Consider the following 24,485-nt stretch of genomic DNA (forward strand, 5'->3'; position numbering starts at 1 on the left):
TCAGTATAGGCTATAAAGCTCCCTACAGCCAGCAGTGGCTCCCAGTACACAAAAAAAGGGGACGCTTTCATAGTGAAAGTAGTCCAGAAGCTGACAACCATCCCTTCAGTGAGAAACTCCAGGTGGTTTTTCTCAAACTGAGCAGGGCTGGGCATCAGGCCCAGTGCCCCAGTGAACAAATGCTTTGCTACTCATACACACCTCCAGTCTAGTGGTGAGAAACAGCACTTCAACCAGCCACTACAGCTATTCTGCCTGAATATTGATAATATTTCAACCGATAAGACTACATGTGGTTAAAACTTCCAACTAATGACTTGGCTTCAAGGTACACAAATACCTTAAATACACATAAGAAATACGAAAGCAAAACAAGACAACATGACTCCTCTAAAACTCAACAACTCCAGAGTAACAAATACTAACAATAGTGAAGTGGATGAAATTTCAAAGGATTCAAAACAATAATTGTAAGAGCGATCAATGAAATTAAAGACATGAATAAATGCCAGAATGAATTCTAGGAAAACTCAAATAGAGAGCTCAATGAAATAGGATAATGTAGGACATGAAAGAGGAAATCAATAAAGATACAGAAATTCTGAAAAAAAAATCAAATTGAAATTCTGGAAATGAAAAGCTTAGTAAGTCAAATAAAAGACTCAGTTAAAAGTCTCCCCACAGACTGAAACAAATTGAAAACAAACTAGCAGGGCTTGAAGACAAGGCAGATGTATTAGGAAACGTACATGAGGATTAAAAAAAAAAAAAGGAAAAGAAAAAACCTGAAGAAGTATAAACAGAACACATTAAGACCTCTGAGACACCATTAAATTAATAGACCAAACCTATGAATCATGACCACACAAAAAGAAGTAGCGTGGCATTGCCGCATGGTTCCGAGGACCATGCGCTGCTATATTGCCCTGCACTCACTAGAAAGGTACTCACCATGTCCAGCCCTGGAACCAAGATGCCTTACAAAGCATGGGCTCCCTTGTGCTTTCTGCATCAGGGACAATAAAGAAACCTGTCACCCGGGGTTCAAATGGAACAAGCCTCAGACACCCCACATGGAGGGGTATCCTAGAGGTGCCCTGACAGGACTCAGGGCCTCAGCAGAGGATAGTAAAACGCAAAGTTTTACTCTGCGTTTCCTCAGCAGAGGAAAGTAAAACGCAAAGAGACCAGACCATCCCAGTGTCCCCCAAGTTGTGATAGAAGTCTCATTGTTGAGATACAGGTGGACACTAGGGGCAGGTGTTTGTGGGCATATTTTTTGCAAGTCAGCCTTGTCTGAGATTAAAAGATTTTTTAAAAGCATCCGAACAAGACAAAAAAAAAAAAACCAAAACAAAACAAACCACAAAAAGAACAAAAACTAGATGCAGACTTATCTACATGGCTCAGCTTCTTGTCTGAAGTCTCATACAGAGAAACCTATGCATACAATGACTAGTTAGAAGAATAAATTTTTTAGAAGTGGAAAAAAAAAAAGAGGCACAAGCAAAAGGCATAGAAAATAAATTCAGTAAAGTAACAGCAGAAAACTTCCCAAATCATGAGAAAGGATGGTCATTTAGGCACAGGGGTGTTTTAGGACTCCAAACAGATTAGACCAGGAAAGAACCTCCCTATGTCATACTATAGTTAAAACATTAGGCATATATTCAGAACAAGGAAAGAATACTGAAAGCAGCAAGAGAGAGAATCACCCTATCAACTATAAAGGCAAATCAATCAGAGTAACAGGAGACTGTCTGGATCAGGTCTCACACCTACTCAGTAAGTGGAGATCAGGAGGATGGCAGTTCAAGGTCAGATCAGGCAAAAAGTTAGTGAGACCTCATCTCAATAAAAAAGCCAGACATAATAGCACACACAAAACATAAAAGACCCTGCCTGAAAAGTAACTAAAACAAAAAAGGCTGGGAATGTGGCTCAAGTAACACAGTGCACATCTAACAAGTGTAAGACACTGAGTTGAAACAACAACACAAAAACAGGAGAGAAAAAAATAACAGCAGGTTTCTCAACAGAACCTTAAACTTAAAAGCAAGGAGGGCATGGAATGACATATTTAAAGCTCTGAAAGAAAATAACTGTGAACACAGATTATTGCACCTAGCAAAGCTACCCATTGTAATTGAAGGAAAAATAAAACCTTCCATTATAAGCAAAAACTAAAACAATTTATGATCACTGAACCATCACTGCAGAAGATACGCAAAAGAATTATATGTATACAAGAGGATGATAAATATAGCCAGGAAAATGGAGAAAGAATAAATGTCACTAAATGAGTATGTAAGCAAATGAGAAGTAAGGAAGAACAAATACTACAAAATCAGCAAAACAGCAGGAATTACATCATACCTTTAAATAATAACTGAATGTCAATGGTGTCAATTCTCCAATCAAAAAGACACAGACTGGTGTATTTAGTTAATAAAAAAATAAGATCCAATTATTTTTGCTTGAAAGAAATGCACCTCACTGGCAGGGACATACATAGGCTTAAAGTGAAAAGATGGAAAAAGATTTTCTAAGCAAGTAAGAGTCCAAAATCAAGCAGGGGTAGCTATAACAATATCTGATAAGGCAGACTTCAAACCACAATTAGAAGAGACAAAGAAGGTCACTTCAAATTGATAAAGGGAACAGTCCAGCAGAAGGATATAACAACTATAAACGTGTACTGAACATCGGCTCACCCAAGTTCATTAAGCAAATATTACTGAACATAAAAATTCATAGACCCCAACATAGGAACAGTGGGTTACTTTGGTATCACATTCTCACCAATATACAGTTGATCCAGACAAAATATCAATAAGGAAACTTCAGAATTAAATACTACAGACCAAATGGACTTAACAGACATCTACAGAATATTCTACCCAACAGCCACAGAATATAAGTTCTCAGCAGCTCACGAAACTTTCTCCAAAATGGATACCTTAGAAAATAAAGCAACTCTTAACAAATATTAAATAACTGAAATAACTTCCTACATTTTACCAGATTACAATGGAATAAAATGAGATACCAATAACAAGAGAAACTACAGAAAATACTGAAACACCTGGAGACTAACAACTCACTCTTGAATGCTAAGTGGGTCATCAAAGTAAAAAACGTGAAAACAGAAAAAATTTTAAATCTTTTTTCTGTGTGTGTTGTACTGGAGTTTGGATTTGGGGCCTCACGCTTGCTAGGCAGGTGCTCTACCACTTGAGCCACTCCCCCAGCCATAAAAGAATATTTTAAATCAATTGAAAATGCGTACACAACTTTTGGGACACAGCAAAGGCAGTGCTAAGAGGAAGTTTATAGCTACAAGGGCATACATATTAAAAAAAAAAATCAGAAGATATCAAATACATCACCTAACAATACACCTTAAGTTCTTATAAAAATAAGAACAAGCTAAACCCAAAAGCAGTAGATAGAAGAAATTATAAATATCAGGGCAGAAATTAATGAAATAGAAACTAAAAGAACAATACTACAAATCAGTAAAGAGGTGGTTCTTGAAAAGATAAACAAGACTGAGAAACCCTTAGCCAAACTAACCAAAAGAGAGAGAAGACCTAAATAATAAAATTAGAGATGGGAAAGAAAATAACACAACAAATACCATTAAATTCACAGGATTATTACAGAATATTTTGAAAACTTATACTTCAGTAAATTGGAAAATGCAGGAGAAATGGGTAAATTTCTAGATAGATGTGACTTACCAAAATTGAACCAAGAAGATATAAGCAATCAAAACATACCTTACAACAATGAAACTGAAGTAGTAATAAAGAGTCTCCCAACAAAGAAAAGCGCAGGATCAGATGACTTCCCTGCTGAATTCTACCAGACCCTTGGAGAAGGACTAACACCAGTGCTCCTCAAACTATTCCATAGAATAGAAGCGAAACACTACCAAACTCATTCTTTTAAGCCAGTATTCCCTGATACCAAAGTCAGATACAGACATGACAAAAAAAAAAAAAAAAAAAAAGAAAATTACAGACCAATTTCCTTGATGAATATAGACTCCAAAATTCTTTTGTTTGTCTCAAAATTTGCAAACCAAAATTTGCAAACCAAATTCACCACTACATTTAAAAGATCATATACCATGATCAAACTGGTTTCATTTCAGGGCATAAGAATGGTTCAGCATTAAGTAAATCAAAAAAATTAATATAGCACATAAACAGAATAAAGTACAAAAATCACAATTATCTCGAGATGCAGATAAAGCCACTGACAAACTTCAACACTCCTTCATGATAAAAACTCTGAACAAACTAATAGGACTGTACCTCAAAATGGTAAAAACTATATGCAATAAAATTATAGTGAACATCTTACTAAATGAGGTAAAACTGAAACCATTTCCTCCAATGTCATGAACTAGACAAGGGTATCCACTTTCTGTACTCTTATTCAATATAGTGCTTGAATTTCTAGCCAGAACAATGTTAAGAGAAAGAAAAGGGATACAGATAGGAAAGTAGCCAACTTTATTAGCCCTATTTGCAGATGATATGATCCTATACTTAAAAGACCCCAAAAAACTTAGGTCTCATAAACATTTTCAGCAAAGCAGCAGGATTAAAAAAAAAAATCAACGTACAAAAATCAGTAGCTTTTCTACATACTAGTACTAGATTGAGAAAAAAAACTCAGGAAAATAATCTTATTCACAATAGCTAGAAAAAAATAGGAATGAATCTAACAAAGGAGGTGAAAGACTTCTACCCTGAAAACTATAAAACCTTGGAACAAGAAATCAAAGATGACAAACACCACCAATGTTCATGCCTCAGCAGAGTGAATATAATAAATATGTCTACACTACTGAAAACAATATGCAGATTCAATGCAATTCCCATCAAAATTCCAATGTTATTTACTCCAGAATTATAAAAAATCAATACTAAAATTCATATGGAAGCACACAAAATCCCAAATAACCAACACAATCCTGAGAAAAAGAGCAGTGCTGATGGTATCACAATACCTGACTTCAAAGTATAGTACAGAGTCATAGTAACACAAACAGCATGGTACTGGCACAAAAACAGACATGCAGATCAATGGAACAGAAGATTCAGAAATAAGCCTATACAGGTACAACCACCTGATTTTTACAAATGGTGCTGAGAAAACTGGATGTCTACATGTAGAAAACTGAAATTAGATCCCTATCAAAATGGATCAAAGATCTAAATTTAAGATCTAAAACTTTGAAAATACTAGGGGAAAATATAAGAATAGATAAGATCTTTCTAATTAGGACTTGAATTGCTCAGGAAATAAAAGCAAGAACTGACAAATGGGATTGCATCAATATTAAAAAGCTTCTGCACAACAAAGGAAACAATTACCAGAAATCAAGAAAAGACCTACAGAATGGTAGAAAATCTTGTCAGCTAGTCATCAGATAAAAGAATATATACAGAGTTAAAAAAAAAGTGAGCAATGAAAGGACAAACAATCCAATTAATAAATGGGAAACTAAATTGAACAGTTCTCAAAGAAGTACAAATTGTTTATCAATGCATGAAAAATGTTTAACATCCTTACCCATAATGCAAAAAAAACTACACTGAGTTTCCATCTTATCCCAGTTGGAATGACAATCATCAAGAAAACAAACTAACATATGCAGGAAAGGTTGTGGTAGGAAAAAAAGAACCGTTATACACTACTGGTCGGAAAGAAAATTTATGCAACCATTATGGAAATCAGTATGGAGGATTCTCAAGAAACTAAAAATACAATTACTATAGGATCCTGCTATATCTGAAGGAATGTAAATCAGCATACAACAGAGAATCCTGTACAACCATGTTACAGCAGCACTATTCACAATGGCCAGACTATGGAATCAGCCTATATGCCCATCAAACAATGAGTACATAAGAAAAATGTCAGATACAGAAATCATCATGTTAAGCAAAATAAGCCAGAGAAAGACAAATAATGCATGTTTTCTCTCACATATGAAATTTCTATCTAAAAAAATTAAGGACACAAGTATAAAATAGGAACTGTTAGGGGTTGGGAACCAACAAAAGGGAGGGTGAAGGGAAACAGTGAAGGAGGGAGGGTGACTATAACTGAATTACTTCATATGCATATGTGAAAATAGAATAGTGAAACCCATTAAAATTTGTTTAAAAGAGGATGGAGGGGGGTTAAGAAAGAGTAAGAGGGGATGAATTTGATCAAAGTACACTATTTGTATATATGGAAATAACACAATATATGCTAATAAAAAAAGAACAACAAAAAGATTTGCTAAAGATGGTTATTTCACAGTGTATGAAACTAGTACCTCTTGCATGTTCCTCTTGGACACATGGCTTTACAGATGCTTCTGCTTCTGACCTCCAAATCAGGCTGGCAGGTGACTGGCTTTTACTAGATCTATCTAGAATCCCAAGGACATGGCGGCCAATTGTTTCTTCAACAGCTGCTGTTGTCTTCACAACTTCTAAGAGAATCTTCAAAAGTCTGTTATTAGCTTTCTGCAGTGCATACCTGTACAGATAAAGAATCATTTCTTAATATATTAATCTTTTTAAAGAAAACTCCTTGCTAATATCCCACAAAAATGCACTCTAACATATGTGATTGGAAAATCACATATATGATCCTCTCTATTAAAATAATATGCAATTGCACCTACAATGAAGTGCTTTGTATTTTTGGTTTATCTTAAAAATATGAAAAGACCTGTTTTCTTCTAAATGTTTGGCCAGTTTAACTATGACATTTTTTGTTAAATATGCATCTTATTGACCTGAAAAATAAATCAAATAACTAAACTATTAGGTAGCTAAATCAGAAGAAAATTTTAAGGACATGTAAAATTGAAGTTTGAAAAAGTATGTAATACCTTAGCATATGTAATTTATTGAGCTGGCAATAGTATTCATAGTTACTCACATGCACATTTTACATTTCATCTCTTATTATGTGAATTTTTGCAACATATTTTAAAATATAATTTAAAAATGCCTCTAGAATAAAAAATGTATTATTTCTGCAATTTAGTAGTGATGAACTGCATGGTTAAATTATAAAAAGTAATAGGCAGAGGCCAATTTTTAAGAAGGTCTGTAGATAAATTTCAGTCTGCCAACAGCAGAAGGAATATAATAAGCTATTATCATTATTACAGCTGCTCTAGAGACAAAAATGTATCTAATTACACACATCACATTTTAGTAAGTAGAAAAAATATTTTCAAATAAATGGAAATAATAGTGTCTCACTTTTTTTAAAAGATAAAAATGCATTATTTTTTTAAAGATTAGAAAATACTGTTAACCATCTTCCAAAATAGCTCAGCACTAGAAATAATCACTATTTATACTTTAATGCCCATACATACATTTTAAAAACAAAAATGGGATTATGCTGGACAAAGTGTTGTTGTAAGCTTTCTTTCTGGCTTACATTGACCATTTTACCATGTCAAAAAATGTACTTCCATAAGTTGTCATTAAAAAAATAACCTGATTAATATTTAAACAACTAAACAACTCATTCTTTCTAACAGCAAACTATATATTTAATACATGTAGATAAAATAAGAGACTAAAGGTGTCTGGCTTACGAGAGTTTTATCTCTCAACTTCACATTGTAGATTACCAACAATCAAGTTAAAGGATATCGGTTTCACAGGCACATGATATACCTATTTTAAGACAAGTTTTGCTTTAGTATTTGTCAAGTGAAGAGACAGTCCTATTTTTGTATCCAGATCAAATTCTCTGCTTATATAATCATGTAATTAAAAATAAAACTCAAGTTCTCTGTTTATATAACCAAGTAATTTAAAATAAAACTCTAAATAACTTAGCAGGAAGTAAAGCGTTTATTGCCTTAACTTTTACTGAAGTTTTGTTTAAGCCTAAAATCCCAGCAGAATATTGTTCAATATTTGAACTTAACAGAAGTAATTAAAGTATAATGTTAAAAAGAGATACTCATTTTTATCAACACTCATTATAAAATTCCTAAAAATTTGCAAAATATACAAATTAGTGATAAATAATATAAAATAAACACTGTTTATTTTATATTGCCATGGTAACTCTAATTTTCATACACTGTCTTTCTTGTTTGAGTTCCATACTGACTGTGTTCCATACTGATGATCCAATGGGGAAGCCAAAATCTTAGGGGCCAAATTCCTCCATGCAAGCTGAGGAAGGAGGTTAGGAGGACATAAAAGGGTTGACAGTCACAGAAATTGGAAAAGGAGGAAATTAAGTTAGTAGATATTAGTTTTAATTTAAAGAAATTATTTTTATTTGAACAAAAGAAATTTTAGAACATTGTTTTTAAAGGCCTTAATATTAATATGGGCTAACTTCTTAGATAGTACAGTACTGAATATTTTTATATTAACCTCTACAAAATCAAAGTAAGGAAAAGTTTTGTTGACATTGGGTGATTAATTTATTTCTCTATAAAACTGGGCTATGGATTAAAAGTTCTGTTATGCAGCAAATGCATGAAAGAAGCTAAATGCAGAATATTTATATTTATAGTAATTTTTTTCTCAGCATAAATAATCCAGGGAATAGCTAATACCGAATGCATGTCCATAAAATAAATGAGGAATCAAAAAATAAAGCTCACAGGTACAACTGTTTTTAGGATACAAAACTGCATTAAGAATAAAATTAATCAAGGTCCAATATCCAAATAATTCCTAAATATTTAAAGGCAAGTAAATGAGCAATATCCATTACAAATTATATTATTATAAAAGTTTTAAAACACTAGTCTATTTAATGATAAAAACATTAATAATCCTTTATACAGTACACATAAATGGACAGGTTCGTACACAGATAGTATGATGGCAGAAATAGTATGATCTGTACAAAGTACAAATTCACAAGATAAAAATAAGAACAAATAATGTTTATTACACTGAAACAACTTTGCATTATAAAAAAAACATTTTATATACCTTTCAGTGGACAGAATATCAAGAGGTACATCTCCAGGTTTTCTGTCTAATTCCTTTTCTTTAAACGTCTGTTCCTCAACTTCCACTTGGTTTTCAGTTCCATCCTGTTTAAGTTTGTGTAAAGGCAGAGAGGACAAGACAGAAAGAAAACCTGTCATCATGGAAAGAGCATGACATTTTTATATACTGGTATGAGGTGAAACTGAAACTTCTGTGCACAAAGTAGATACTACTTGAAATAATATTTAACTACATTTTACCAAGAGTCTAGCATTATCAAAAAAAGATAAAACATTCTAGTCCACAGATGAAAGACATTTTAATGGTTTCAAACTAATGCATGCTATATAATGCTACAATAAAGTTTGTTAGGCTGTTCCTTGGTGGAGCAACAGTTGCTGCCATAGCAATGCCAGAATCAAATTACTTTAAATGAAATGCAAAGCATTTTGACTCCACCTACCTTACATGTAAGTGATCACAAATATGTTAAGCTCAATACCTATAAAAATACATGTCACACCAACAATAGAGACAAACAAATCCTACTGCATTGTTGATCCATTGCTCCTAGGTGAGCCAAGGTCCATACTACCTGTGTTTGCGTACTGCTGTTGCGCAGCTCACAACACAGCTTCTCTCTTCCAGCTAAAGACAGCTGCTTTAGTGCTTCCAGCTCCTCTAAAAGCACCCTCTCTCTCTCTGAAACCAGGTTTTCATTATCTATTGAGGATCTCTAAATAAGAAAAAAGGTCATGAGAGAATATTGTTTGCGACAGAGGAAAGGAAGAGAAACATTAAGCAGGTTTCTTTTAACCCCTTGGAACCAAAAGGCCTTGGTTTTAAGTATGATTCATATTCCATTATAAGGGGTTAAAAGGCATATACAAAGTTCAATGCAAAATCTGAAACTTTAGAAAAAAGTTAATTTAGTTTAAATATACAGAAATTTGTACAGTTCAGTATTTTTAGGTCAATTTTGCATTGAAAATTCAGAAATATGAATTCACAAAATACAATGAAGAAAAGCAAAACTGATTCTTCCATATAATGCAACTTATGCTTCAATCCCAATTTTCTTATTATTTTTGAAAGAACATATGTTGAAAGTTCCCTATTTCTTATTTCTTTTAGTTTTAGTTTTCAAAAATGATGTTTTCATAAGAATTTTTAAAATATTTCTTGCTTTTCTGCAATGATTTGTGAGTATATTTTATATAGTAATAAACAAGAATATAGGTCCCAAGTACCAAAGAATATTAAAATTTACTCAAGAAAGGGGTAAGTGTTATATTAATTTCCATTTCTTAAATCAACAACAGATATTTCCCTGGAGAAATTTTTAGAAACATGCTACTTCAGAAGATTCCCATTCATGATTAAAGATAGATTAAAGATAGATAAAGGTAAACTTTGGAGCTGCTAATTGGTGGACTCAAAGAAGAATAAATGCATATGGGAAAACTGAATGATAGCAACTGCATACACAAGCACCTCAGCACAAAGTATTTCCAAAACCGTTTAAGTGCTTTTGCTATATATGACCAACAGAATACTTTTTTGTTTTTAATGAACCTTGTAGCCATTTTTTCAAACACAGTAAAATAAAATTACAGGAACACAATGTACACTACAAGACTGAGTTAGGTGTGCCTAACAAGATCTAAAACTGTTGTGATGATGGAGTGTGTTCCGGATGCTAAATATTTGTAGTTTATACAAATCTTGGCAGTCATTTTGTTTAAAAAGAAAAAAAAAAGACTAAATAAAGAATACTGCTATTTTAATTGTGGAGAAGAGGGACTCTAAGTCCCATACCTGGGCTAATTGCCTATTTAGTCTCTTAATCTCCTCTTGCAGCTGTTCCTGGTCTTCTCGCTGTCTCTCCATCTGTCGCATGTGTGCCTGCCTCAGCAATTCTGTTGCCTGCTGATGTTCTTCATATTGTCGTACAAGTTCCTGCCTCATATCTTCCAACTGTTCTTCATTTAACATCAGCTGTTTAGAAGCATCCATGCTTGACATCAACATTTGATCATGGATCTTTAATAGTAAAAAAAAAAAATTAAACCATACACATTTTCTGCAAATTCGTAAGCACTGATAATTTAATAACAGCATGAATAAACTTTTAAAATGGTATTTCTCTCAATACCAATAAAATGCTTTAAACTATCTTAAGTAGGTAGCTCTTTCCTTATATGTTTAACTGAGCAAATCTTTAAGTCAGATATTGCCAAATTATGGTATAATTAATCCTAAATTAGATGAAACAAAATTAATGTAAGTGTAACTTACAGTGAGATTTTAATATGCATAATGTGTACAGACAAACAAGACTACTATGAGCCAGATTTGTTTTATGTAATATCAGTATTATGATAGTTAACCATATACTACAATTAATAAAACATAATAATGTGAATCATTAACTCAAGCCCAGGCAAACATTCAAAAAAAGTAGAGAGAGAGAGCATATAGAATCTTTGCCAGATATTCACCTGACAGGGAATTAATACACAGAAAATATAAAGACCTCAAAAGAATAAACACCAAAATAACAAATAATCTAATCAATAAGTGGACAAATGAACTCAATTGACACTTTTCAAATAAAGAAGTACATATGGCCAGTAAGTACAGACAAAAATGTTCAACATCTGTAGCCATCAGGAAAATGCAAGTCAAAACTATACTGATGATAGAGTGCCTGCTTTGCAAGTGTGAAGCTGAGTTCAAACCCAAGACCCACCAAAAAAGAAAGAAAATTATTTTGAATTCTACCACACCCAAGTCAGAATGGATCATGAAACAAATAACAACAAATGCTGATGAGGATGTTGGAAAAAAGGGAACTCTTAGTCACTGGTTGGAATACACATTAGAACAGCCACTGTGGAAATCAGTATGACTGTTCTTCAAAACAATAAAAACAGAAGTCCCATATGACCCAGCAATACCACTTCTGGACATATACCCAAAAGAATGAAAGTCAGCTTAACCACAGAGACACCTGTATGCCCATGCTTATTTGCAACACTATTCACAATAGCTAAATTGTAGAATTGGCCTAGGTGCCCATCAGTGCATGAATGGATAAAGAAAATGGTTAAAAAGTTTAAAAAAGAAAAGCCAGGCATGGTGGCTCACACTTGTAAACTTAGCTACTCACGAGGCAGAGACTGGGAGAATTGCAGTTCAAAGCCAGCCCCAGGCAAACAGTTCTCCAGACCCTCAAAAAAACCCATCACAAAAAAAGGGCTGTGGCTGAAGCGGTAAGAGTGCCTGCCTAGCAAATGTGAGGCCCTGAGTTGCTGATTAGAAAAAAGAGAACATGTGGTATATGGCTACAGTTGAGTTTCACCTAGCCGTTAGAGAAGAATGAAATTATGGCTGGGCATGGTGCCTCATGCCTTTGGTCCCCGCTACTCAGAAGGCAGAGATAGGGAGGATCAAGATTCAAGGCCAGCCTGGCAAAAAGTTTGAGAGCCCATCTCAATCAATAAGCTGGGCATGGTGGCATGGGCCCACAGTCCCAGCTATGCAGGAGGCTGTAGGTAGAAGGATCGAAGTCTGAGACTGTCCCCAGTCTAAAACAGGAGATCCTATCTAAAAAATAAAGCAAAAAATGCACTGGGGGCATGGCTAAGTGGTACAGTACTGCCTAGCAAGCACAAAGCCCTGAGTTGAAACCCCAATACTGGAAAAAATAAATAAATAAAGTTGTGTTATTTGCTGAAAAATGAATGGAACAGTAGATCATCATGTTAAGTGAATTAAGCCAGTCCCAGTGGCCATGAGTTCAAACCTCAGTACAGATTAAAAAAAAAAAAAAAGCACATTGCACGCCTGTATGGAAGTATAATGAAACTCCTACTATGTATAATAAATATATGCCAATAAAAAAATTAAAGGCCTAGACTTGATACTTTCCTCCTGTATTAAGTATTTCTATTAACAACTTTATAGTGAAGGAAGTCATTGTTTTTATGTTATTTTATATTTAAGGGAGCATACTCACAGATTCTCTGGCTATAAATGTTTTATCTTTGGAGAACATTTCTTCTGAAATAGTCAATTCATGGTCTTTTGATTCTAGTATGTCTTCAAGATCATAATTATTTGATATCAGAACTTCTTTTTCATCTTCTCCTAACTCTTTACTAAGTGGTTTAAATTCTTCTTGAAATTTCTTATCTATTGCCTCAAAAGTCTGAAGGCAAACTTGACTCTGTGTTAAGTTCATTTCTTTAAAATGCTCATCCTGCTGACACAAAGCATGTGCTTGTTTTGATGATATAGTATTTTCTTTCCCTCCAGATATTCTGGACAGTTCAGTCTGTTGGGCAAATGCCACACTCATTGACACAATGACCTAAAGAAATAAAGTAAGTGAAAAAAAAAAAGATTATATTTATAAACAGCAGTTGGAATTTAAAACACAAGCTACTATTCAAAAATTTATATGAATTAGAAAAAAATCTGGCCTCATACTTTTAAGCAAAAAAAAAAATCTTATGATACAGTGACAAATAGATAAATTCTCTATTTTACAATGGTCCTTGCAAGTCAGTTGCTTTATTACTTGGGTTGTGCCCTCAGCCCTACAATGAACTGAATTTCAAAGTATTTATTTTACTGCTTGCTTTTTTAAGTAAAATACAAGTAAAATTTTTCTTGTAATAGCAATAAATATACAGTAAAAAAAAACCCTAGAAAATAAGTCTCCAATTCTTTCTTCTAAGAAAATTTATTACAAACACTTTAGTAAATACTTCTCCAAACCTTCTTCCTCTTCTTTACATAGATATTAGTATGCATTTTTCTACAAAAAGTGCAACCATACTCGATTTGCAATCACTTTTTATACCCTATTTATAGTAAACATCTCTTCTGGGCAAGTAATACATTTCTATATAATTTTCAATAAGTTCAGTGTTTTCTATATAGATGTATTATAAATTTATCCAACCATTTTTATTGTTGGATATTTAGGCTGATTCATTCATTCCTTCCATTTATCCATCCATCCATGCACCTACCTACCTACCTACCTATTTTTGAGATAGGATCTTTGCTGTGCAACCCAGGCTTGTGTTGAACCCATAATCGTCTTCCTTTACCCTCCCAAGTGCTGGGATTGCAGAGGTGTACCACCATGCCCAACCTATTCCATTCTTACACTATTTTAAACATCACTATGATGAAACTTTTGTAATTATATCACTGTGTAAATCTTTCTTACTTCTCCACAATAAATTCCTTCAAGTAGGACATATGATTTATATGACTAGTAAGTATGATTATACATTTCAATCTAATCTGAGTTTCTACTACATTTATGACCCTGAATCCATGTTATTTTAGTTTCCCCCTAGCACAGGTACTTAGAAATTCTGACACAAACCTAATCAAAGTCAGAGCAGAGAGAGACTTGTATGAAAGCAGTCTAACTATGGAGCTCAAGTACCTTAAAACACTCTATATTACATTGCTTGTGATCAGACAATCCCATGACTACATCTTACCTACTAAACTGGACCTCTTAGATGGCTATGCTAGCTCAGACAGAAAGGGTTTGATAATAATGTTCTACACGGTCATCTGGAACACACATCATTATAGCAAAATGTCAAAAGACAGAGATGAATTAGTTAACTAAATAATATGACTTAGTAAGAAGGACAAATGAAGAAAACACCAAGAACAAAATGATCATAAAGGCTTCCAAAGATACTATCTTTATAAGAACTAGAAGGTGAGAAGGATCTTCTTAGCAGAACAAGAGAAATCAGAAAATAGTGGGATGCTATCTTCAAAGTTCTGACAAAAAACACTGCCAATCCTGGTTCAAATGGCCAATACAACTATCTTCTATGGACCAACATAAAATAAAGACATAAAAGAAAGAGAAAGTTGATTCCCAATGAATCATCAGTAAAAGAACTTCGAAAGGATGTCTTTTGAAAAGCAGAACAATGATCCTAAAAGGAAAGCTTCAGATGCAAAAAAGAATTAGAAAATTAAAAACATTTCACATAAAACTGCAGATGTAGCTTAATGGTAAATTACTTGCCTAGCATGATTCTATCATTAGCACTGTAAAACAAAACAGAACCAGGCCAGGTGGCTCATGCCTGCCTCCTGAGGTAGAGATCACAAAGACTGCAATTCAAGGCCAGCCATGACAAAAGCAAGACCCCAACTCAACCAATAAAAAACTGGGCATGTCATCTCAATGTGCCTGTCATGTGCCTGTCATCTCAAGTAGGCAGGAGGTGTAAACAGGAGAATCGCAGTCCAGGCCAGCCCTGGTATAGCAGTGAGACCCTATTCATAAAATAACTAAAGCAAAAAGGGCTAGTGCCTTGGATCAGGTGGTGGACCACCTGCTTGGAAGCACAATGCTCTTAGTTCAACCCCCAATAGTGCTAAACAAACAAACAAAACACAAAGTACCCCATACAACAGCAGCAAACAACAAAAAACCCCAAATTTAAATACTAATGGTATAAAGCACTAATTACATCTGATATAAAGTAAAGCAATAATTAACATTCCTTCTGGGTAGCATATAGTAAGCCCATTACATCTTTTCTTGCATAATTATGACTCAAAACCTTGAAAGTAAACAAGCAACTACCTGAGAACTCTGTAAAGTAAGCAAAGGCAAGCTGACTGAAGAGGGGAGCCAAAACTTAGAAAAGTAATCTGTAGGGGAAAGGTAATATGGAACCTGTGGTCTGAACCTAACTGGACTGATTGCATGCTTCTTTTTTTTTTTTTTAAATTCACATTCTCCAGAGGATTATAATGAGACTCAGGGTCTGCAACACATAATATTCAAAATGTTTAATACACTATTCAGAACCGCCGGATGATATGTAATTCATTGCATGGTGAACTCACTATAGGCAGGCTAAAGGAAGTTTTTCAGGCTGAAGACCAACAATACCAGAGGGAATCTGAAATTTGAACAACAGCAAGATACACATTCTTTCCAGGTACATATGGAACATTCATTCAGATGATGTTTTTCCACTTACTGAATCAAAAACTAAATTCTTTTATCTTCCACAACTCTCTCAAAATTACTCTTTTGCAGTTTTTTGCATCCTACTAAATAAAGAACCCAATCAAACTCCTCTAACCTAATGTACTTAGCAGCTGGGCAAGTACCAGCTAAGTAAGTCTCTTTGCTACCCTTTCTTAAAAAAATTTTTACTTTATTGTGCTGGGTGGGGGTACACTGTGGCATTTACAAAGGTTCTTACAATATATCAACTATATCATATTTATATTTACCTCCTCCACCATTCTCCTTTATCCTTCCCTCCCCCTATTCAAGAAATAGTTTCAACAGTTACCTTTTTTCCATTTACACATGTGTACACAGTATTTGCACCATATTCACCTCTTACACCCTTTCCCCACCTCCTCCCAGCTCCCACTGGTATCAACCCCTTTGCCCCCATACCAGGGAGGACCTGTTCTCCAATTTTGCAAGAAATTACATTTTTGCTTGTTTAAGGTACCTTGCTATCCTTTTGGAGACTTTGTTAGAGTAATTCTTTTTTTAGTTCTTGTCTCTCTCAGTTACCTTTTTTTCCCAATTCCTTACAAGGTCTTCAACCCAGCATATGTGTGAGAGAGAAAGAGAGAGAGAGAGAGAGAAAGACAGAGAGAGTGAGAGTGTGTGTGTGTGTGTGTGTGTGTGTGTGTGTGTGTGTAATATGTGTGTGTATATAAATTTACTCCCTCACTTCCTTCAGGATTCCCTTTTAATTATCACTTTATAAGTGAGGTCTCCCATGACAACCCAATGTAAAACAACACTGCATTGCTCCTCACGGATTTTCTTAGTATTATTCTCTACTTGTTTTTTTCTTTGCAGTACTATCACCATCTGCATTTATTTATTCTAAGTGGAATGTAAGGTCTATGGACAAAGGTTTCATCTTTTCTTTTTCTTTGCTATACCCCAGCACCCAGAACATTGCCTGGCAATGAAACATAAATAAATGTCTGTTTTTAGCAGTAAGTACCCAAATCACAGGGATCTATACTGGCATCTGTACCACTCCTATTGGGTTTCTATATTGCCTGAGCTTTTAGAAAAATGGTTCTTAATCTTTTTCCAAAACCATTATCTCAGGGCAAATGTATAAAATAATCTCATCAGTACTGATGACTACTGCTAATAATTTATATTATTCTAAGACCAAGCTGTTGTCTCCTGGGCCATAGAATGATCTTTAGAATAGTTTTCGCTATCAGGAATGGTGTTACATGCCTATAATTCTACCTCAGGAGGTAGAGGCCAGCCTGCGCTACTAGCAATACCTGCTACTAAAAAACACAAATCGTTTTCAATGACCTGTACTTTGGTGTTCTGCTCTCAGCTTGGATGAAGGATGTTATATAAATCATCTTTCTATTATCATGGTGATTAGACTACTTCAAAAATATTATTTATGAATCTATAGTATGTATCAACCGATTTGTTATGTGCTCTATATTCATTAGTTCATACAATCCTTACAAGAACTATTATTCTCCTCTTTTAACATATAGGGACCTAAGATTCAGAAGTTAAGTAACTTTCCTAAGGTCACAAATATAGTAAGCCAGAAGAATAAGAATTTAAATTATGCTATGCCCAACATCACAGTTCATGTTATTTATTATAATATGGTACCAGATGTAACATTTTATTTAACCAACTTACGTAGGAGTTAAGTGCAAGAGAAAACTTGCATTTCTCTTAGAACCAGTGAGGCCTGTATACAAATGATGGTGCTTAATTTTTTACCTTGATTGTTAAGAACTATTCATTCTGCTCAGACATAGTAAATGGGTAAGTCTTCATGACTCAGTATTTTGTTGGGTCTTGACTCCTCATGTAATTTATGTTTTCCCTAATATCTTATGTATATGTTGTACAGTATATCAATTCTCCTCCTTTATAACATGTACGTTATTCTCCACCTGGATTGCTATATTGGAATAGTTGGAATATTATAAAAAATAAACAAACTCATAATTCAGCAGTTCTAATTTTATATTGAACTGGGTATACGCATTCTGAAAGAAAATGCAAAAACTAAATGGAACCATAATGGTTGACTAGGTTACATGGTTTATGCTCAAGAGTTTAAAAGAATGACTCTGGGATACAAAGATAAACAAGCTTTACAATGATAAACTCCTCCACTTAGCCAGCAGCTAATGTTCAGTGATAATCCTCCCTTAGTATCTGTAGTCACTATCTAACACCACAGTACCTTCTCTGAGAAGAGCTAGGCAAAGGTAACATACAGAGGACCAACTACCTTCTCTCCTACTTTTAAGGAAGGTCAAACTCCTTCACAGATAACCACTCACAAGGCAACAAAGACCTGTGGCATTCTGAAAAGCTGTTAATTACTATTCTGTATCAAGAGAAGAATGTTTGTTTCAAAGAAAAAGTCACAGGATATTCCACTTAAAAGCAATTATAACACCAGGTATGGTGGCACACATTTGACTTAAAGATGAGCTATATATGAAACTTGTAACTAAAAATATGGTGTATATCATCAGTAAAACCTATGTTTTTGAAGGTTCATAGAAAATATTAACCAAGACAATCTTACAGATAAACTATACACTTACCTTAGCTACTTCTTCTTCTAATCGTTCTTGATACTGTTTTTCCAGCAACGTCACCATATTTTTTTCTTGTTTCACTCCAAATTCACCAGAAAACTAAATTAAAAAGCAAAATATGGCATTTATTTACACTAATTGTACACCACTTATTTTAAGCCCCTACTCTCAAAATGTTCTCAAAATATCACTACTTTTTAGAAAACTTCTGGATATTTTCAGTAAAAAAGTTTTTTTTCGTTCTCATTTAACTAAAAACATTAATTCTAGTGAGTAATTCTACCAGTTATACTTGTTTCTGTGAACCTAGAGATGAAAAGAGGTAAATGTATTTACATATTTATAATTTTACTAATATAATTCTAGAGTGGGTTAAGGATACTTTAATATGATTATGTATATATGTACATTTCAAGTAATTATGCTAAACAGTGGCTATGTTTGCTAGTGAATTATAAGCAGTTTTTCTTTTCTTGGTATTTATTAGTAGGACCAATTTTACACAAATACAAATAATTTATATTAATATGAAAAACCATAAACTTTTAAAGTAAATGTAAACACGTTCTCAGCATAAAAGTATCTGTGTATTTACCAATTATCTGAAGTTCATCCAAACAGATATTTCAGAAGAATCTGAAATGTCACTAATGTATCTCCTTGATAAAGAGAATGAGCAAGGACAATGATCTTTACTTTCTCTAGGACATACAAGCTAAAAATCTACTGAGTGAAGATGAAGACTAGGGTTCTACAGTTAAGAGGGTTGAGAAAAGTTTTTAGAATTGGAAATAATACAATGTTGAGGAAAGGCAGAGAGTGATTTATCTAGATGGGATGCACTGTAAAAGATGAGGAGCTTTTATATAGGGTACAGCAGGAGGCCTCATCAATCATCATAGCCCTAGCACCTTTGATTTTTTGGATTACCAAGAACTATACTAAAGATGGCTTGGTCCTACTTTCCACTGTAGAAGAAAAAAATTATGCTGGCTAGGGTACTGAAATTGATTTGTTATATAGCCCATAAATAAATGTTACAAAAAAATTAAACAAAATCTAAACCATAATACACTCAAGAGGAAGATTTTAACATTTTTGTGGGTTTTTTTTTTTGTGACTTTGAATTCAAGGCTTCATGGTTGCTAGGCAAGCACTCTACCAGTTGAGCCACTCTGCTAGCCCTGTTTTGTGTTTGGTATTTTTGACATAGGGTCTTGTGACCTATTTGCCCAGGCTGGCTTTGAACCGTGATCCTTGTGATGTCTGCCTCCTGAATAGCTAGGATTACAGGCGTGAGCAACCAGTGCCTGGTTTCTATGAAAATACATTATTTCTTTAAATATTGGGGTCGTTTATAGATGTTACTATTCCTCATACCTATTATGGGGATTTACTGGATAATTACAAAAGCAATTATTGAATAGTTACAATATTATAGGTATAAAAATGATACAAGGAAAATAAAGTCAATGTAGACAATTCAAAAATAAGATTAAAAATATGATACCTCTACTGTACCATCAACATTCTCTTTTAGACAGTTTTCAGGGTACATTGTTCTCTGTACATCAGATTCTTTAATTAGCACTGAATCAATGGAGAAGCTAAATATAAATAAAAGAGAGTAAAGGAATTAGAGTTGTGTGTTTTACTATTTGTCCAAAATTTATACCATTAGTGCTAGGGCAAGAAAGGAAAAAAAACGAAAGGTCAAAGGAACAGGTATTATAACTTAAATCACATTATGATGAATTTTTCCATTTGAAAGTAACATAATTGCATGACAGTATTTTAACAGATCACCAAATAAAACTTACGACATTTTATAAAGTCTACTACAAATGTATGATGTAAGTATTTAAAGGTACTGATTTTCTTAAGTCACCTAAGGTATATTATTTAACAGAAAAATTGGTAAAATCTTACTTTTATTAAAAACTTGTTTAAAAAAAAATACCTCAACGCAGAGAAACTAAAGCAGATACTTTAAAGCAACTGAGGCCAATAGAAGGGACCAGGAACTAGAGAAAAGGTTAGATTAAAAAGAATTTTTTTTTTTAGGGTTGCTATTGTTTATTCAGAAGTGTTGTACTGGGTGGGGGGGGGGGGAGGATGTGGCCCAAATAATGTATACACATGTAAGTAAATGTAAAAACGATGGAAAAAAAAAGTATTGCTCTTAAAATTTAGGAAAAACTGTTAACCCTTTCCCCTAGAACTTGGCCCCTTGCCCTTGAAGTCTCCAGAACCCTAGCAGTCTTAGCATAAGCTTGCCATTTATTTTTTAGTTAATACTGTGGCAAAGAAAGGGGAGCAGAGAAGTCAATGACTATAAGGACTTCCCTCTCACATAAAAATGTTTTCTAAAAAGTTAGATGTCTTGAGCAAATTTAATGAAATCTATGGACTGGTGCCCGGCAGGAACAGCATTTCTAATAGAGTATAATGAAGATTAAATGATACAATGCCTGTGAAAAGCTTGAGAAATATTTAATCTTCCAAAAAAGTTAACTTTGCTGGCACCAGTGGCAGAGATCAGAAGGATCAAGGATCGAAACCATTCTGGGGAAATAGTTCTTGAGACCTTATTTCAAAATTATCCAACATATCAAACACACAAAAAGCCTGGCAGAGTGACATAAATAGTAGAGGGGCTTCCTAGCAAGTGTAGATCAAAAAGAATTAACCTAGAAGGTAACACATATGCACAGGAAATCACTGTGAGTCAACTCCTTATCTCAACTAGCAAAAACCCTTGGTCCTTCCTATTATTGCTTATACTCTCTCTTCAACAAAATTAGAGATAAGGGCAAAATAGTTTCTGCCGGGTAGCGAGGGGGTGGGGGGGAGAGGGAAGGGGTGTGGGGGAGGGAGTAAGGGAGGGGGTGGAGGAAGGGGGGAGAAATGATCCAAACATTGCATGCACATATGAACAACAACAACAAAAGATTAGGACAAGACAGGAAATGCTTACTCAACACTTCCATTCAACACAGTGCAGAAATCCTAGACTGAACACTTGGGCAAGAGAAGGAAAGAAAAGGAATCCAAATTTAAATGAAAAGGTTAAATTGTCTTCGCAGAAAATAGGATCTTATAGATAGAAAAACCCTAAAGACCTCACCAAAAAACTGTTAGAACTAATAAGCCAATTCAGTAATACATAATCAACACACAAAAATCAGTGGTGTTTCCATACACTAAGAGGAACTATCCACAAAAGAAACCAAGAGAAAAATCCACTTATGATAGCAGCAAAACAACAACAGCAACAAAACACTTAGGCACAAATTTAACCAATAATTCTGCTGAGTGAATTAAAAACAAAAACTGTTTTAAATGTAAAAAAAAAAAATATATATATATATATATATATATAGTCACAGACAAAGGTCTAGAAGAGAATACACATCAAAAGTAACAATGATTACCTATAGTGGAACTGAGGTACACTGGCAGTAAAGACAAGATTCTTAATTTACACAATGGCTTTTGGACTTTGTTGTCTTTAATCTATTTATGTATCTTTTGGTATTTGTGTCTGTACGCTATATTCTTCTACAAACCATCACCATGTTATAATTCACTTTCCTTAAAATGCTTAACTTGGATAATAAGGTAAGATTAGTGTTTAGGAAACATAGAGAATGGACAAAAAGGAGAAAATTTTAATTTTAGGCAAACATAATTTGTCACTCCCATTTTCAGGTGCACCCATACTGCGCTTTTCATTCCATTCACCTCTTGTCTACCCACCCTCTTTCTTCTATTCTCTTCCACATTTTTCTCTGTCCAAAATATGCCATTGTCCAATTTCATAACTCATCTAACTTCTGATGGACATTTGGTTGTTCTGAAATAGTCACTATTGTAAACAATGTTATAATATTGATTCTTATAGATATGGCTTTTCATACTTCTAGGTATTTCTGTGGTAAGATCTAATTTTAAAGATTAATATTCAAAATTGTGGTACAGTACCATATTCCAAATTAATCTCAATCTCAAAAGAGTATCATTTTAAATATTCCAAATTAATCTCAATCTTATAAAAGTATCATTATAAATTTTTTTTTAATTTCAACAACAAAGAGTAGCTATAATCTTCAAACTCTATTGGAACATATATTTCTGAGTTACATCCTCTTTCAAATGCTTCCGGACATTTAAGTTTCTCCTGCTGTGAACTACACATTCATACTTTGTACCAATCTCAGGTTTCTAAAACCTTGTTTCCTTTGTACTTCATCTCTAACCTTTCCCGCTTCTCTTATCTTTCTCACCATTTTATCTGTTTTTCTCACTGTCCCTTTCACACACTATTCTGATCCTTGACTCAAGTTCTTGTCTTTGAATTTCATAGTCTGGATTACATACTGTTATGATCAAACTCCAAAAAAGTACTACTTGGTTCTCAATGACTTCATTCTGTAAGACTTCTAGCATTTGAAAGTGTTTATTCCAAAATGGAAAAAAAAAAGTCCAGCTAACACTGCTCTTACTCCTTTCTCCCTGTCAAATTTCACTGTTTATATTAATACACTGTCATTCTTCATATTTCTTAGGTCCAAATTATACAGGATCATTTTTATTTTTCCTTATGATTTCAACATTCCTTCTGTCACATTTTCTCAATATTCATCCTTCATTTCCATTTCCCTGTAGGCATTATTACAGAAATGTGCAATGAAAACTGCCATATGGACATAGGTTTAAATTCCAACACTCTGGTTATGTCACTAGGTTATAACCCCCAACCACTACCTTTTTAAAATTATTTGTAACAATTCTTATTTCAATGATTACACTGAAACCTCTGGAAAGAGTCACTTTAATATTCTCCATAGGATCAAGTCAAGGTTCTTCTTAGTTACTGTTTCACTTAATCCTCATAATCTTAAAGGTATTTGTTATAATCCTTATTACTATTTAGAAATGTTTAAATCATCTGCTCATGATCACATAAAGATAAAATTGAGGGTCAAACGCATGTTTATTTGACTCTAAAACTCATGGTCTTTCCAGTCCTCGGTATTTCTCTAGGAGGCCTCTGGAATGAAGTCACCAAATGTTTATCAAATGAATGACTCAATTATTTTTCTTAAACTATTTCAAGTCTACTTCCAGAGAAGAGTAAACTCTTTATTCAAAATGTGTTACAAATGTGTCCAAAATGTGACGCATTTGATGATATTTATAAGAAATAAGTTTGACTCATTATTGTAAGAAAGAACTATTTGGGGGAGCGTAGAGGACAGTAAACAACAGTTTTAGCTGAAAGATATTGTCAACACATTTCTACTGATTATTACAGGAGGTCTGACAGACAGTAGTGAGCTGTCAGAAGCCTAAATGCAGGAACAGCAAAGTAAGTCTACATTTCCAGAATCACCCTTTTCTTCATGCACTGGAGAGAAAGCACCACTAACTAAAGAAGGACAACTTGAAATAGAGTAACTGGTTAAGAGAGATTTCTTTCATATTAGAAAGCCTAAAGCAACGGTTCCCAAATGTCAATCCATGGGCTGTGTACATCAGAATTCTTTTCTTTTTTCTTTTGCAGTACTAGGGCTTGAACTCAGGGCCTACACCTTAAACCATTCTGTATCTTTTTTTTTTTTTTTTGTGATGGGGTTTTTTGAGTTAGGGTCTCATGAACTATTTTCCCAGGCTGGCTTTGAACTACAATCCTACTGATCTCTACCTCCTGAGTAGCTAGGATTATAGGTATGAGCCATCGGCACCTGGCCAGAATTATTTTCTTAAAAACATTTTGGTCTGACTCTCTAAATGTGCAACTAAGTAATTTGTGATTCTAAACACTAAAAAGTATTA

The 24,485-nt window shown here is 33.9% G+C and overlaps 1 protein-coding gene across 7 annotated transcripts in view; it reads right to left on the reverse strand.

Annotated features, from left to right (window-relative positions):
- Positions 1–24,485, reverse strand: part of Akap9 (A-kinase anchoring protein 9) — a 156,226-nt gene that overhangs the window by 74,327 nt on the left and 57,414 nt on the right. For 3 of the 7 annotated variants that reach the window (XM_074064763.1, XM_074064767.1, XM_074064762.1), the window contains 8 exons: positions 20,158–20,254; positions 18,654–18,746; positions 13,021–13,374; positions 10,818–11,042; positions 9,595–9,735; positions 9,000–9,103; positions 8,127–8,222; positions 6,344–6,549 (listed from right to left, as the gene is read on the reverse strand). In XM_074064763.1, coding sequence (XP_073920864.1) covers positions 6,344–6,549; positions 8,127–8,222; positions 9,000–9,103; positions 9,595–9,735; positions 10,818–11,042; positions 13,021–13,374; positions 18,654–18,746; positions 20,158–20,254 — 1,316 coding nt within the window. The remainder of the gene's footprint in view (positions 1–6,343; positions 6,550–8,126; positions 8,223–8,999; positions 9,104–9,594; positions 9,736–10,817; positions 11,043–13,020; positions 13,375–18,653; positions 18,747–20,157; positions 20,255–24,485) is intronic. The other 4 variants (XM_074064769.1, XM_074064764.1, XM_074064765.1 and 1 more) reach the window with 3 other exon arrangements.

The sequence above is a fragment of the Castor canadensis genome, chromosome 2, assembly GCF_047511655.1.
Source record: "Castor canadensis chromosome 2, mCasCan1.hap1v2, whole genome shotgun sequence".
NCBI classification, from domain to species: Eukaryota; Metazoa; Chordata; class Mammalia; order Rodentia; family Castoridae; genus Castor; species Castor canadensis.